Source organism: Rhinatrema bivittatum, chromosome 2 (genome assembly GCF_901001135.1).
Source record: "Rhinatrema bivittatum chromosome 2, aRhiBiv1.1, whole genome shotgun sequence".
NCBI classification, from domain to species: domain Eukaryota; kingdom Metazoa; phylum Chordata; class Amphibia; order Gymnophiona; family Rhinatrematidae; genus Rhinatrema; species Rhinatrema bivittatum.
The window spans coordinates 169,776,764-169,793,583 of NC_042616.1; the positions used below are offsets into that span (position 1 = coordinate 169,776,764).

Sequence of the window (16,820 nt, forward strand, 5' to 3'; positions counted from 1 at the left end):
AGCGCGTACTTCTCCGGCACAGCGGCAAATGGCCAAAAGAAACAAAGGCAATCTAATGTGGAATGGTACACTGATGAATTATATATGTGCAAAAAAGACCCAATATCCTCCCTTTACAAATATTCTATAAATTCAAAAACATAGTTAAAAAAAAAATTTACCCAGAAAACCTTAATCAAACATTATATATGCATGTTAAAATATTATTGAGATCTCAACTTCCTAAAAATCACATACATTTATCCACACATTCACACACACACACACACACATACAAAACAATTTAAAAGCTAGTATATGCAATATTGAAACAAAGTATCCAAACTTCTATAGTAATGAGACAAAATATCCCACCCTTATTAACAACCCAAAAAAACTCCCTGAAAATGAAATATAGTATCAATCACAAATGGCTTAAACCACAATTCAGAAAGTTCAATAATTTTGCCAACCCTTTAGAACATTTACTAAAGAAAAAAAAACCTTTCTTCAAAGCCTTATATCAAGCAATGTCCATCCTCCAAGGGTTATGTATACATAAATTGTCCACAAATAAAGTAGAGCTCTTAAGACAAGAGTTGCTTCAAAAATTTGTATCCAGAGGAAGGGGGTGTGGCCACCGATGAAGATGGCCACTGAACTTGAACTCCGTCTTCCCCCGAGCACAAAGCTTAATAAAATCAGACCTTCCCTCATATATGTCAAGATAAAGTGAGCCTGAATGCTTGCTGAACTAACAGAGATGACAACGAAAAAGAATACCGATCTCCAGCAATTCTCCTACTCCACACTTGCTGAGGAGGAAATGGGGCCTGGTCAGCTTGAGGACGACGCAGAGCCAGAAGATTTTGTAATGGCGACAAATGCTGAGGGGGAAATCCCGGAAACACAACTGTCTGACTTTCCAAGCAGAGCTGAATTTAGACAATGGTTTTATGATCTGCGCAGCGATATGTGCGAATTTAAAAAAGAACTGTTGGACTTGATTTCAGAAGTGAAAGAAGATATGGCGGACATAGGGCACTGCGTGGAAAATTGCAAATTGCGTTTGGAAGGGCAAGCAGAGAAAATGGGGCATCTGGAAACCACCTACGGTGATCTTACCCAGAAAAATTAATTGCTAGAGGAAAAATTTGAAGATTTAGATAATCGGGGCCAGCAATGCAATCTCCGCTTCCACAGGGTACCCGATACAGAAGAATAGCAGGATTGCTTTGCAGTAGTTAAAAAGATTTGCCTTTTCTTCTTGCAACAACAACAACAACATGAGGGAGAACAGCCAAATGAAGCAGACATAGAACTGGAAAGAGCGCATCGCACGCTGGGCCCCAAAGTAGGAAATAGACCATGAGATATTATTGCATGCTTTCTCCACTTTCCTTTAAAAGAAAAGATTTTCAATGTAACCAGAAAGCAACAGTTTTGATTTGGAATATCATACTATAGTATTCTCTGACCTTTCCCCTATTACTGTGAAGAAGAGAGCAGACTTCAGGGAAATAACAGCGGTCATGAGAAAAGAAGGGATCAGATACAGATGGCTGTTCCCTTTTGGAATTGCTTTAACTATCAGAGGCTCAACATCTAAAGTTGTTAAAGTGGAAGAGGTGGAGGCCATTTTAATTGAAGCTGGCTATATAAAGAAACAGACAAGAAGTCAGCATAAGCCAGAAACGTCCTTAAAGCAAGACACTCCATGCTGGCAGAGAGTGGGGAAAAGCGGCAGAAGATTGAGAAGACTGGAGAATCTTTCTCTTCTAAAGACAGTGGGAAAGGGTGATTTTTCTACACCACTATACTCTAGGTGATGATGTGCGCTAAGTTCGTCACAGTTTTGTTGTGCACACACATAGCTCAAGTTAATAAGACCAACAAAGAAAATGGGAAGGTAGAAATATAGGGGTAGATTTTACAAGAAGCGCGCGGGTGTACTTTTGTTCACACAACCCTGCGCAAACAAGGTCGGTGCGCGCAAGGGGGTGAACATTTGTGCACCTTGCGCATGCTGCCCATTCCCTCCGAGGCCGCTCCGAAATCAGAGCGGCCTCGGAGGGAATTTTTTTTTTTTTGTTCCCCCTACCTACTATATACTCTAGTTAACATTTGTGCTTCTGTCACAGATCAGCTGGCTTTTTATTCAACCCTGGGAAAGATATTTAAATGCTGAAGCTGAGGGCCAGTTGATTATAGCCGTAGATTTTAATCTATCCCTGGCACCAGCGGTTGATAATTCGAGAGGCGGCAGTTCTGGCTCCAACTTGGCTAGAGCTAAACTCCAAAAGCTAATGTGGGAATGGGATTTAGTAGATTCTTGGAGACACGGGAACCCAGGTTCACATAACTATACTTTCTATTCAAACCCTTACCACACTTACTCAAGGATTGACCTTTTTTTGGTCGATAAGGTAGGGCTACAGAGAATCCTCAAATCAGAGATAGGGTCCATCTCCTGGTCCGATCATGCCCCTATCTGGATCTCGCTGTCTTGTACAAATGGGGAAGGGGGGGGGGGGGGGGGGGGGAGGGTGATTTTCTACTATGAATGACTCACTCTTGGGAGATGATTTGTTTAGTTCCCAAATTGAAGAGGCTATTAAAGAATAGATTATCCTAAATGACGGAGATACTCATCCCTACTAAATGTGGGAGGGCTTAAAAGCAGTTATTCGAGAGAGGATGATATCTTGAGCTGCTTTTTTGAAATGAGAGGGAATGAAAAAACAGACCCAGTTAAAGACTGAATTGCAGAGAGTTGAAATGCTGCATAAAAGACACCCCACCAAATCTAACTATAAATTACCTAAAAAATTACGGCAGGAGTTACAGGAATTAGAAATAAACAGATTAACTCTTCAGCTTAACCAAGTGCATTTTGAATGGGGAAACAAAGCCAGTCGATTACTAGATAGACGTTTAAAAAAATGTATAGCCCAGAAACAAATATCTAAATTAAAAGCTGAAGATAATCAAATGCTTACGTCCCCAAAAGAAATACAACAGAGATTTCAGGAGTTCTATGTGAAGCTCTACTCAGCTAATTCTTTGATTGCCCCTAGTCAAATAGAGGAATATCTGGCCCAAGTAGATTTACCTACTGTTACTGAACTTGAAAAACAATTTTTTGACAAAGATATAACCTACCTAGAGGTAAATAGTGTGATATGGGAACTGAAAATAAATAAGACATCTGGACTAGATGGGTATACGGCTCTTTTCTATAAGAAATTTTCATCCCACCTAATTCCCATACTATTGAAATGGTTTAACTCTCTTAGAACCAAAAACTCATTGCCAGCTAGCGCAAATGTAGCAGGTATAACAATACTGGTGAAATCGGGAAAAGACCCATCCCAGTGCGAGTCCTTTTGGCCCATATCACTAATAAATGTGGACCTTAAGATCTTCGCTAAAATATTAGTTACCCGCATGAAAAGAGTTATGGCCCGGTTGATACACCAGGATCAAGACTGATTTATTCTGGGATGCATGGCGGCCGATAACATACGGAAAATTATTGATTTAGCTTGGTGGGTTCAGGAGGAAAAGATTCCAACTGTATTTTTGTCTGCGGCTGCTGAAAAAGCATTCGACTTGGTACGTTGGCCTTTTCTTTTTCGGATAATGGAAAAAATGAATTTCGGCCCTCAATTCATTTCCTGGCTCACACAACTATATTTCAATCCAGCTGCAAGAGTGAAGGTGAATGGATTTATTCTGATCCTTTACTAATTCAACGTGGGACGAGACAAGGATGTCCACTCTCCCCGTTATTATTCGCCCTATTTATAGAGCCGTTGGTGATACATATACAAAAATCATAAGATTTCCCTCTTCACAGACGACATACTATTCACCTTGTCGAATCCTAAAACATCCTTGCATGCTGTTGTTGCAGCATTGGAAACTTTTAGCCAGGTATTTGGATTTAAATTAAATTTTGATAAATCCGAAGTATTTAATATAACAGTTTGTGAAGACCTGGTGCCCAAGTTAAAAACGACTTTCCCTTTTAAATGGGCTAAAAACAAAATTAAATATTTGGGAATATGGATTAGCAGTAGTTAAGCTGACCTGTTAGATCTCAGCTATAAACCTCTATGGTATACAATTAGTTGGGATCATGATATTTGGGGCCCTTATAATCTATCCTTGTTGGGTTGTATTACTTCAGTCAAGATGAATGTACTCCCAAGGTTGAATTATTTTTTCCAGGCTATCCCCATCCATATACTTGCTTCGATGCTTAAGGGTTGGCAATGCAAAATATTCGCCTTTATTTGGAAGCGTAGACCCCCCCCCTCCCCCGACCACAGGATAGCGAGATCAGTGTTGTATCAACATAAACTTCAAGGGGGACTAGGAGTGCCTAATCTCAAATGGTATTTCGTGGATGCACAGCTACGCGCCTTAATGGATTGGCATAAAGTTAATGAGACTAAAAGCTGGGCCCAAAGAGAACAGAGATTAGTGGGACATATGCCAATGTGGGCGATGGTTTGGCAGCCACAAAATTCATGGAGACCATTGGGAAATGCTGCCCTAACTACTAAACATACCCTATTGTTATGGAAAAAATGTTGGATCATTTTGTAGGCACTCGCCGGTATTTTTATAGCTCGGAAATCAATCACAATATTAGATTTCCTCCAGGGATCTCCCAGCAATCTTCACGACCTTGGAGTGTTAAGGGAATAATAAAATTAGAAAATTTATGGGGAAAGGAGGGACCCCTATCATTTTCAGACTAGAAAAGTAAAATATAGTTTGCGAGATGGAGACTTATTTTATTATCTACAATTATGACATTTTCTGGCAGCGGAAAAAGTGATAGAGGATTTGAGTGAAGGGAAAACTCAATTTGAATACTGTTGCAACTCAGTGGATAAAGGGGGCAGTGTGATTTCCAATCTATATGGGTTTCTTTGTCATGCCCTGCAATCCCAAGCAATTTTTGTTGAAGCCTGGGAAAAAGACTTAGGAAGACAACTTTCGACTGGGAAGTGGGATTTAATTTTTCGATCTACAAAGCGGTGCTCCATTTCTGCTACTCTATCTGAGAATAGCTATAAGATTCTTTTACAGTGGCATCTTACGCCTGTCCGTATACATAAGTTCCACCCTAATACGAATGATCTATCTTGGAAATTGGGTGGAGAGAGGGGTACTTTCTGGCATTTATGGTGGGGCTACCCTAGAATAGCCTTCTTCTGGAAGGCAATGTTTGCCTTTATAAAAGAGGTCATGAACCAGCAAGTGCTACTAACTCCTATTAATGTTTTATTAAATTTACCAACAACTCCAAACCAAAAGAGGTATCACCAGTATATACTGTCTCATTAATCATGCAAAAAACCAAATATATGTAGGCCCCTTACTAACAGAGTCTGTATTGTGTAACAGATCCTATTTTCGTATAGGGTCACCTTACTTTAATTTAAATCAACGATAGTCCATTTTTTTGAAAATTTTTCATTATAATAAAACCTGAATGTCACACATTCTGAACGAGAGGACACAGATACTCATCTACTCCTTGGTAGTAGTGCACCCGACACAGCTGTGTTTCGGACGGAACCCGTCCTGCTTCAGGGGGTGTCCTTCGAAGTCTGTTTCTTTGAGAGCGTCATAGGGAAGCCTTGTCGATCCTTGGTAACATCTTTTCTTAATGATCCATGGCAGCCCCGTTGGACTGCGTCTCTTTTTTTGGTTGGTTGTGATTATTAAATTTACCTCCAGATTTATCCGCTCATGTCTGGTCCCTTACTCACCAAATCATATTATCTGCTTGTTATGAATTAGCCTTGTTTTGGACATCAGCAATATCCCAACCTTGGACAATGTTATGGATAGAACTGATAAGACATTTTCTATGCAAACTTACAGTGGTTAAAAATCACCAGCTAACTAAGGGGGTCATTTTCTAAAGCCTTATCACGTGCGTTAGGGCCCTAACGCACGCGATAAGGCCATATCACATGCGAAAAGGGCCTTTTCGCATGGATATAATGTAAATTAGGAGGAGGGGAGGGGGTGGAGTCGGTGGTGTCTTCGCTGCCGGCAATAATATTAGTAACGTTATCGTCGGCAGTAGTGCGTCGAATAGCACTACCTTTCATGGTGGAGCTATTCGGTGCAAAAGCCGGCAGCTGGCGCACCGCCGTGGTGCGAATGCTGCGGGCTTTCGTAGGCCCGCCCCCCCCCCTTCACCTCCCCACCCCCCGTTTTTGCAGGATTCTTAGAATGATGAATCCAGGCCTAAGTTTTATAAGATCTGTAATCCTTTCTGTAAGTGATAGGCAAAGAATGCTTAATATACACAAATTTTGTAAGCCGGCTGTGCTTGGCTTGCTAATGGTATAAATGCCTAACAAATTTATTATAAATAGTTGGATTATATTTTGATTAGAAATTTCCCACTGGCTACAATTATGTTTATTTGAGGGAGGGGGAGGGGATTCATTGCTTTTAATGTCTTTTTGTTGTATAACATTATATGTAAATGATGAACATTGTGATTGAACAATTGCTTTATTTGTTGATAAAAATAAACCTTACAATTAAAAATAAAATAAAATCTGTTTCCAGTGCTATCCTTCTCTTAAGGATTATTTATGCAGTAAATGTGCATGCTGAATAAGAAAAACCCTGCAAAGGCCTTTGTTTCATCCATAATCGGGCTTCTTCAGGGGGGACCTTCAGTGATACTTTTCATCTCACAGCAACGATGTTTTCCAACAGCTCGAGAAGGCTTAGAACAGCAAAACTCACATCGGCAGCATTTTTGACAGCTCAGGTAAGCTCAAAGCGGCCAGAGCGGCAAATGAACAAAAGTAGTTCATACAAATGCCTCTCCCTCGTTATAGCACAAAAGCAGCAGGAAATGTTCCAAATTGCTGCTATTCAGCTTCCAGCAGCACAAGTATAGAAAATAATGTTCTGCGCTGTTATTTCTCAATCAAAACAGCCGCTTAACTGTACACGTAATAAACCTTGTTCTGCAGGGATATTTTTCAACGTAGACTTTTACAGATTTAAACCACACAGATGTTTTAGAGCATGCTGCCACTGTATATTTCCAGACAAATTCACAAGAGCACAGGGAGGATATTGGGTCATTTTTGCACATACACATATATATAATCACACACACACACATATATATATATTATAGTAGATTTTCAGAGGCTTGCATGCAGCAAAACCAGGAGATACACGTGACTTGGATGCGCGCAGGTCACGTGGATTTTAAAAGACCCAGGGCCACGCGCATATTTCCCAATATGTGGATAAAAAATGTTTTGCAAAAAAGGGGCAGGGCGTGGGTGTGTTCGGGGCAGGGCATGAGCAGTCCAGATTTTCCCAATGAAACCAGCACGTAACTCTTACACGCACAAGTGCACGTCGGGGTCCCTATCTGCGTATCTTTACTTCAGCTGTGGATGGCGTGTAAGTAGAAAAAGAAAAAAAAATCTTGCCTAGATAGTTGTCTTTTAAGGGTCGGGGCAGGTAGAGGGAAAGAAATTTCAGGCTAGCTAGGGGAATATAGAAGTCCTATACTTTAACTGGGTAAACTGGGAACAGTCTAGAGAAACGAGTATTGACGTCGCCGCATGCATTTACTAAAATTCCCGCACTTAGGCACTCGAGACGGCATGTGCGTGCATTGATATAAAATCGTGCGCACATGATTGCGCAGGTAGTTGGTTTTATAAAATGCGTGCACAAACGCGTGCATGTTGTAAAATCAGCACATCCACGTGTGCGCGCTTGCAAACGCACATGCATGCACGTGCGTCAGTTTGAAAGGTACCGTCAGAATTGGGGGCCCCCAACCAATTGCATGAATGAAAGGAGGGCCATGGTTCAAAAGGTTTGCTTGTCCCTGATTTATAGGATGCATAGTTTTCAAGTAAACAAAATTATATTAGCTCAGGGATGGCAAACTAAAGTGCTTGAGGGCCACAAACCATCCCAGTCTTCTGGTTATTCCTATTGCAAATATTCCTATTGAGATGGTGCAGGCAAATACATTTAATTTCATATACATTCACTAGGGACAGCCTACAAACAGACTGGGTTTAGTGCTAATTGTTTTAAGGCATAACGGTGTCAATACACATTGATTTTTTCCAGATGTAAACGCGTTTCTGTGACTACTTCGTGAGGAGCGTCCACGTCACTGTCCAGGGATTCACACTCTGGACTGGATAACTGCAGCTCATTGAATGTATTGGGCATCTTGCTCTGAAGAGGCTCACACACCGCCCTTTCCAGTACTTTCTGCAGTCGCTGAAGGCCTGCCAATAAGAAAGAGACATTTTTTGCAACTTGCAAAACTTGGATTTTGGCCTTCATAATAACCATCTTCAACTGAAATGTACTGACCATCTCAACACGCTCTTAGGTTGTGCTTTTTGGCCCTTGAATTTGTTTTGCTGCCAAAGCTATCAAGATACAACTTGATATCCATTTAATACAGAAAACACCATTTGCAGCTTTTCCTGACCGTACTTATGAAACTGTTGGCTAAACAAACAGATATAAAGTCATTTCTATCAGAGGAGAAAGTTAAATAGTGCAGTGCCCAAGGCATCTGTACTTTGAGCTGTGCTTTTCAATATATTTATAAATAATCTGGAAATGGTGTGATAAATGGGGTGTTCAGATTCACAGATACAAAATTTGTCATCACTAGCAGATTCTAAAGATTTGTAACAGGACCTTGCAAGACTAGGGACTTTGGTGACTAAATGGCAGATGAAATTTACTGTGGACAAGTATAAAATGATGCACATAGGGAAGTATAATCCAAACAATAGGTACCAGATGCTGGGTTGCACATTAGGCATCACCACCCAGGGAAAGGATCTTGGAATCATTGTGGACAATACTTTGAAATTCTTGGCCCAGTGGGTTGCAGCGATTAAAAAACCAAATAGAATGTTATATATTATTAAGAAAGGAATGGAAAATTAAAACAGGATATCACAATCCCTCTGTATCAGTCCACGGTGAGACAGGAAATATGATAGAGGCTATAAAATCTTGAGTGGGATGAAGAGATAAATAGGGAATGACTATCCTTTCAGATAGTACTAGGACAGGACAGATAAATAGGGAATGGCTATTTATCCTTTCAGATAGTACTAGAACATGTAAAAGAAATCAGAGAAAGTATTTTTTTTCACCCATGGCACAATTAATCTGTGGAACTTGTTGCCAGAGGATGTGGTGAAAGAAGTTAGCATAGCTGGGTTTAAAAATGGTTTAGACCAATTCCTGGAGGAAAAGTCCATAAACCATTATGAACCATGCAGACTTGTAAAAACCACAGCTTACCCTGATTATGAGCAAGAAGAATTGAATCTATTCTTTGGGATGCTGTCGGGTATTTGTGAGCTGGGTGGCCACTGTCTAAGGCAGGATGCTGGATTTGATGGACCCTTAGTCTGATCCAGTATGACATTTCTCATGTTCTTATGTAGAATAAGGTTGCTTGAGAGGATGTAGTTGGGGAGGGCAAGGAAATAGCTAAACTACAACTCTGTAGAAAAGAAGCCTTTGGAGAGTTGGTATAAAAGTGTGGACCGACGTCATTTCCTGCTGCTTTTTTATGCCCTGGGTGAAAAACTTGTTGGTTATTGGAGAACTACATTTTCGACAGACCACGATTTATTTCCATAATTGTGGATGGTGTTGAAGTGGCAGGATTTATTTGTTCCATCCTAAGCTCTGTAATTTTAGGTATTTCGGCTGGGCGTGCTCTGTTGTCCTCTTATCTTTCATCATGGAGCAGGAAGGAAACAATTTACAAGTGCAGAAAAGCTAGCATTTTTGCTTTTCTCTTGGCTGTGGTGCACAGCTTTTTGTTTCGGGCGAGAGAATATCCACCACAAGACTTTGGGCTTGGTCAGGAAAATGCTACATTTAGTCCGACTCTCCTTTTCCTTTCCTTTAGCCAGTTACTATTCCACAGCAGGACACTGCCTTCTAGCTCATGACTCAATTTCCTGATTAGTCTGTCATGATGGAGTTTGCCAAATGTCTTCTGGAAGTCCAAATACACTATGGGGCAGATTTTCAAAGGGTTACACGCGTAAACCCCGAAAAGCTGCCCCTTCCACCCCCTGCGTGTGCTAAGCCTATCTTGCATAGGCTCGGCGGCGCGCGTAAGTCCCAGGGCTTTCCTGGGGGTTGTGTCGCAGCCGGCGCGTTATTGGGGGCATTCCGGGGGCGGGGCCACGGGCGTGATTCCGGCCCAGGGGCATTCCGGGGGCATGGTCGCAGCCTCCGGACCAGCCCCCGGACCGGAACATGGCGCCGGCAGCTGGCCAGCAGGCGTAACTTGTAAAATAAAGGTAGGGGGAGGAATTAGTTAGGGCTGGGGGGTGGGTTAGATAGGGGAAGGTGGGGGGGGGGGGGGGCGGAAGGAAAGTGGCCTTGGAGGGAACGGAGGATGGCTGCGCGGCTCGGTGCGCACAGGCTGCCGATTTTGCGCAGCCTTGCGCGCACCGACCCTGTATTTTATAACATTTAAAATCGGGAGTAGATTTGTTTGTGCTGGCTTGTGCGAACAAATCTACTCCCGTGCACACCTTTTAAAATCTACCCCTATAAGTCACCCGACTCACCCGTGTCCACATGTTTCTTAATGCCTTCAAAAAAATCTAACAGATTGCTAAGACAAGACTTCCCTTTGCTAAGTCTCTGCTGGCTCTCTCCCTTTAGTCTGTGTCTATCCACATGGACAGTAATTTTGTTCTTCAGAATAGCTGCTACCATTTTGCCCAGTACCAACATCCGTTTCACCAGTCAGTTTCCTAGAACACTTCTGGAGCCCTTTTTTTTTTTCTTTTTTAAGAGTGTTCCCTGTACCTACCTGGATCAATCCAGACTGCTGGGTTTTGCCTCCCTTCCAGCAGATGGAGACAGAGAAAGACCTGAAGAGCACCCCCTCTTAGTGCGGTGTGCTACCTGCATCCCTTCAGTATTTCTCTTTCTCCAGCAGATGAAGGTGGCAGAACCTGCAGTCCTGGTCTAAAACTATTACTACTAAATAAAATAAATAAATAAATAAGGAAAGGGATTTCTTTCTCACTTAACTAATGCTTGATCAAGGAGGACTTTAAAAAAAAAAAAAAAGGTGGCAAGGAATCCTGGTGAGACCATCTCCCCTGGTTGCAGGCAGAGCTAGGGATTGGTGACCCCATCAGCTCTATTACCTGGAGAGGCACTGCCTAGTGAGACTCCTGGGGTGATTACCGGTGGTCCGGTCCCTCCCCCGTGTTCCCAGAGAGGCTCTATTCTTCTGGTGAGGCCGTTTTGAAAAAAAAAAAAAAATTGGCGAGCCGTTTTTGCTTTGGGGCGTCTTCCTGCTGGCTTCTCCTGGGCTCCAGAAGCAGTTTCTTCATATTTCTCTTCTCTCCCATGCCTCTTCCCTCGCTCCAGGAATTTATTTTCTTCCCGCTCTCGTTTTCGGGTCAGCGACACTTTTGTCAGCACAGAACACCATCCTTTGCACAGCGGCAACCATCGGCGAGATCCCAGGCCTGGTCTCACTCCTTTCGCGGATGCAGATCTTCCCACGATGGGGTCACTCAGGGCTCTTCGGGATTCAAGTTCTCCCAATGAGATAGCTACGACCCATTCCTCCATCACAGTTATAGGGGGTCGGCTCTCCCTATATTATGAGGAGTGGGTCAAAATAACGTCAGACCAATGGGTACTAAAGATCAAATAACACGGTTACGCTTTAGAGTTTGCTCGGCCTCTGCGAGACCTGTTTTTGGTATCTCCCTGTGGATCCCCAGTGAATAAGCAGATAGTGAAGCAGACTCTCTGCCAGTTGGAAGATCTTGGGGCCATTGTTCCAGTTCCCCCGGATGAGTACAGGACCAGGAGATACTCATCTATTTCATGGTCCCCAAAAAGGAAGGCTCTTTCCAACCATTTCTGGACCTGAAGAAGGTAAAAAATTCCTCAAGGTGCCACATTTTCGTATGGAAACTCTGCACTCCGTCATTGTGGCAGTGTGCGGCGGAGAGTTTTTAGCTTCACTGGATTTGATGGAGGCATACCTGCATATCGGTATTGCGTCCGGTCTCAGACGGCTTCGATCTCTGTGCCTCACCTTTCTTCCTTCTCTCTCCTCAAGCCTTGGGAAGATGGCTGCTGCCGCGTCTTCATGCCGCTCTCTCCGGTGTCCCCGGAATGGCAACGGCGACGGTGTTCGCCATGATTTTCCTGAGGGCCTCCTAGGGTGCGTGCGCGCACGCCCCCCACGTGTTTATCCATGTCATGGCGGAAACCTCGGGGGCGTCCCCTCCGAGTGACGTCATCACATCCTGGTATTTAGCTTGCCCTTCTTTTGCTAGCAAACCGAGTTAGCAAGGATTGGATTGCCTCTGGTCTAAGCTGCTCTGCCGCTTCCTAGCTGCCACAGGAAGCTCTCTCTCTGCCCTTCGGGGTTATTAATCGCTAACCTGGGTACCCATTCCTCAAAGGCCCTTATGCTCTCTTTCAGGTACCTATCTGGGATATCGGGTACTCGCTCCTCGAGGACCTGCTCTCCCTACTCTGGGGCCTATTACTGAACTACTTCTGTCTGCCAGGATCTTCATCAATACAGCTATCTACTTCAGTGAGTACTAACCCTGTCAGTCTGTCTCACCTTCGGCTTCAGCACTTGGAGTCTTCATTTGGGACCTTCCTCGGCTACCCTGCGTTGCCTATCATCTACTCGAGTGTGGAACTGGTCTCCACTGCTGATGACCCCTGGACTACTTCTCTGGTTACCTCATTGCTGTCCGCTCCCCGGACAGTACCATCGATCTGTATAATAAATACAAATTCTCTGTGTCTGCATGTATAGAGTCTAGCCTAGTACTACGGTTCCTCATGGAGCTCCTCCCCATGGGAGTGGCCATCACTGCAGTACCCAAGAATCCACTCCAACACCTCATAACCATAATCGGAATCCACAAGGATCATCAAAGGTTTCTGCGCTTCATGATCCTCGGGAAGCATTATCAATTGCGGGGCCCCCCGTACCTTCACCAAGGTGATGGTGGTGGTGGCAGCAGCTCTCTGGCGGGAGGGGATACTGATTCACCCATATCTGGATGACTGGCTCATTCGGACGAAGTCAGAAGACTTCTGGAGGCTGGCGGTATGCAAAGTGTTACATCGCCTATGCTCCCTCAGTTGGGTCGTCAATAATCCCAAGAGCCATCTGCTTCCTTCCCAGGTTCTGGACTTCTTGGGAGCATGATTCGATACTCGGGTCGGCAAAGTCTTCCTCATGTAGGAATGGATTGTCAAGCTGATGTCTCAGGTTCAACTTCTCTTGTCACTGCCAATGCCCAGGGTCTGGGATTACTTGCAGGTTACAGGCTCTATGGCATCCACTCTGGAATTGGTCCGCTGGGCCTTTGCTCATATGAGACCTTTACAGAGAGCTTTGCTTTCTCGTTGGGATCCAATGTTGGAAGGATTCCAGGTGCCTTTGCCACTCAGAGTCTGCCAGGTCCAGTCTTTGTTGGTGGCTTGTCCTTGACCACTTGAAGCAAGGCGTCGACCTGGAGGTACCTCAGTGGGTGACTGTAACCATGGATGCCAGTCTTTCCGGTTGGGGGTCTGTGTGCCAATCTCAGTCAGCCCAGGACCAGTAGTCATGGGAGGAGGCACAATGGTCCATCAACCGCCTGGAAACAAGGGCGGTGCGCTTGGCGTTGCAGAGATTTCTTCCTCTCATCCACCATCGGGTGGAACACGTCTTGTCGGACAATGCGATGACAGTGGCCTACATCAACCGTCAAGGTGGCACAAAGAGTCATCTGGTAGCCTTAGAAGCGGAAAAGCTGATGGCCTGGGCAGAACAACATCTAGCCCTGTTGGTGGCCTCTCACATAGCCAGGGTCGACAATGTGCAAATGGACTTTCTAAGCCAACAACGTCTGGACCCCAGAGAGTGGGAGTTGTCCTTGGAAGCAATGAAGCTCATCTCTCGCCAGTGGGGCACTCCCTATTTGGACTTGATGGTGACTCAGAGAAATGCAAAGGCACCGTGCTTCTTCAGTCACAGAAGGGAACATGGGGTGGAAGGAGTAGATGCCCTAGTCCTTGCTTGGCCCTATGATGTTCTGCTCTACGTGTTTCCTCCATGCCCTCTTGTGGGCAAGATTCTGAGAATAATAGAAACTTACCCAGGGATGGTTACCTCGTAGCTCCAGAGTGGCCCTAGAGACCATGGTTTGTGGACCTAGTCAACCTGGCTGTGAACGGTCCTCTGCACCTAATTCATCTTCCAAACCTGCTGTGTCAGGGTCCGGTATTTTTGGATCAGCAGCCTGGCATATGAGAGGAGGCAATTGAAAAAGAAAGAGTATCCTGAGGATGTCATATCCACTCTCTTATGGGCATGAAAGACCTCTACTTCTCTAACTTATGTCCGGGTATGGACAGTATTCGATTCTTGGTGTGGCGAGCAAGGGATCCTTCTTCGTTAGGCTTCGGTACCACAGATCCTTGCATTTTTACAGAAGGGACTCAGTAAGGGGTTATCTTTTAGTTCTCTCCAGATGCAAGTTGCAGCTTTGGGGTGTCTTAGAGGCAAGATTGAAGGGGTATCTCTGGCAGCACACCCCCTGAAGTGGTCCGTTTCCTGAGAGGAGCAAAGCACTTGAACCTACCGGTCCATTCCATTTGTCCTTCTTGGAGTCTTAATTTGGTGCTCCGGGTGTTATGTGAACCTCCTTTTGAGCCCCTCAAGAAGGCTACCTTGAAGGATTTAACCCTCAAGGCGGTGTTTTTGGTGGCTAATTGCTCCGCTGGGAGGGTCTCAGATTCAGGCCCTTTCCTATCAGGAACCTTTTCTATGGTTTTCGGATTCCGGGGTATCGCTCAGGCTGGTTCCATCCTTTCTTTGAAGGTCGTCTCTGCCTTTCACTTAAATCAGTCGGTGGAACTTCCAGCCTTTCCGGATTTAGATTGAGATACTCCTCACGCTAGAGAATTGAGAGATCTAGATGTTAAGCGAGTTCTCTTGCGTTACCTTTTGGGTTTCGGATCATCTTTTTGTTCTATGGAGTGGTGCTAAAAAAGGACATAAGGCGTCTAAAGCTACCAATGCCCATTGGTTGAAAGAGGCTATCTTTTCTGCTTACATTTGCTGCAGACGACTGGTACCCGACGGTCTAAAAGCTTATTCGATCCGGTCACAAGCTGCTTCCTGGGCAGAGATCCAGTTAGTATTGCCACAAGAAATCTGCAGGGTGGCGACTTGGACGTCTCTGCACACGTTTGCCAGACATTATCGTTTGAATGTCCAGGCACCGGATGTTGACAGTTTTGGGAGCAGTGTCATTCGAGCGGAACTCTCCAGGTCCCACCCCAGTTAGGGAAGCTTAGGTACAGCTCAGCAATCTGGACTGATCCAGGTATGTATAGGGAAAGGAAAATTGGTTCTTACCTGCTAATTTTCATTACTGTAGTACCACGGATCAGTCCAGATGCCCACCCATTGGGGGGCTATTCAGTATTGAGAGTCTACTCATTTTTTTCTATTCACAGCAATTTGTCTATTTTCTTAGATACGGCGGAAGATTACAGATATGGCAGAAGATTATAGAATACTCCTTACATGTACATAGTTTGGTACTGTTCTTATTTAATCTAATCAATGATTTTAAATTGGTTGTTCTGCTTTGGTAATGTTTATACTAAAGGGACGCAGGTAGCACACTGCACTAAGAGGGGGTGCCCTTCAAGGTTTTCTCTGTCTCCATCTGCTGGAAGGGAGGCAAAACCCAGCAGTCTGGACTGATCTATGGTACTACAGGAATGAAAATTAGCAGGTAAGAACCAATTTTCCTTTACGTTTCCCATCTTGCAATCCTCAGGTTCTGCAGCCGATTTGAATGAGATTACTAGTAATAAGTGCAGTTTCATGTCTGAGTTCTTTCAGAACTCTGGGATGTTTACCATCTTGAGGATGGAAACCTAGAGAAAATAGTTATGCCATATTTTTGGAAGTAAATTCTTTTATGTGCATTAGAGTTTCCAAAAGTGTGAATGGAAAGAGCAAGGTCAAAAACAAAATGCTGATATAATCAATCACTGTTCTTCTAAAGGACACATGAAAAAATTGCCTCTCTCTCATTTATAGTATAGTTACACTTTGTTAGAGCTCCAACACAGGCTGGAGTTCATGCATTTGCTGTTCATTGCTATGTTTAAATAAGATGCACATACACAAATTAATTTTGTCCTTGGAATTGGAGAATACCAATCTAAACCATCCGAGCTCATAGCAGTAGAAAGCACTCCCAGGGCTAATGTACAGCTTCTCTTCAATCAGCTTCCACCACAATGCCAGCTCAACTTCAACCGTCAGAGATGTCAGGAACTAAAGGCAAAGGGAAATCAGAGCATTACTGCCTGCAATACTACAAACCTTAAGACAAAGCAATAATGCCTCTGTATCACTCCATGGTGAGACTGCACCTTGAATACTGTGTACAATTCTGGTCGCTGCATCTCTAAAAGATATAACTGCGATGGAGAAGGTACAGAGAAGGACTACCAAAATAATAAAGGGAATGGAACAGCTCCCCTATGAGGAAAGACTAAAGAGGTTAGGACTTTTCAGCTTGGAGAAGAGACGGCTGAGGGGGGGATATGATAGAGGTGTTTAAAATCATGAGAGGTCTAGAACAGGTAGATGTGAATCGGTTATTTACTCTTTCGGATAGTAGAAAGACTAGGGGGCACTCCATGAAGTTAGCATGGGGCACATTTAAAACTAATCGGAGAAAGTTCTT

The 16,820-nt window shown here is 43.9% G+C and overlaps 1 protein-coding gene across 1 annotated transcript in view; it reads right to left on the minus strand.

Moving 5' to 3' along the window:
* Positions 1-6,557: 6,557 nt before the first annotated feature.
* The window catches only part of LOC115083241 (1-aminocyclopropane-1-carboxylate synthase-like protein 1), a 62,214-nt gene continuing 51,951 nt past the window's right edge, over positions 6,558-16,820 (minus strand). The window contains exons 13-14 of the mRNA XM_029587049.1: positions 16,252-16,405; positions 6,558-8,297 (exon numbers count right to left, since the gene is read on the minus strand). Of these exons, the coding sequence (XP_029442909.1) occupies positions 8,110-8,297; positions 16,252-16,405 (342 nt within the window). The 3' untranslated portion in view covers positions 6,558-8,109. The remainder of the gene's footprint in view (positions 8,298-16,251; positions 16,406-16,820) is intronic.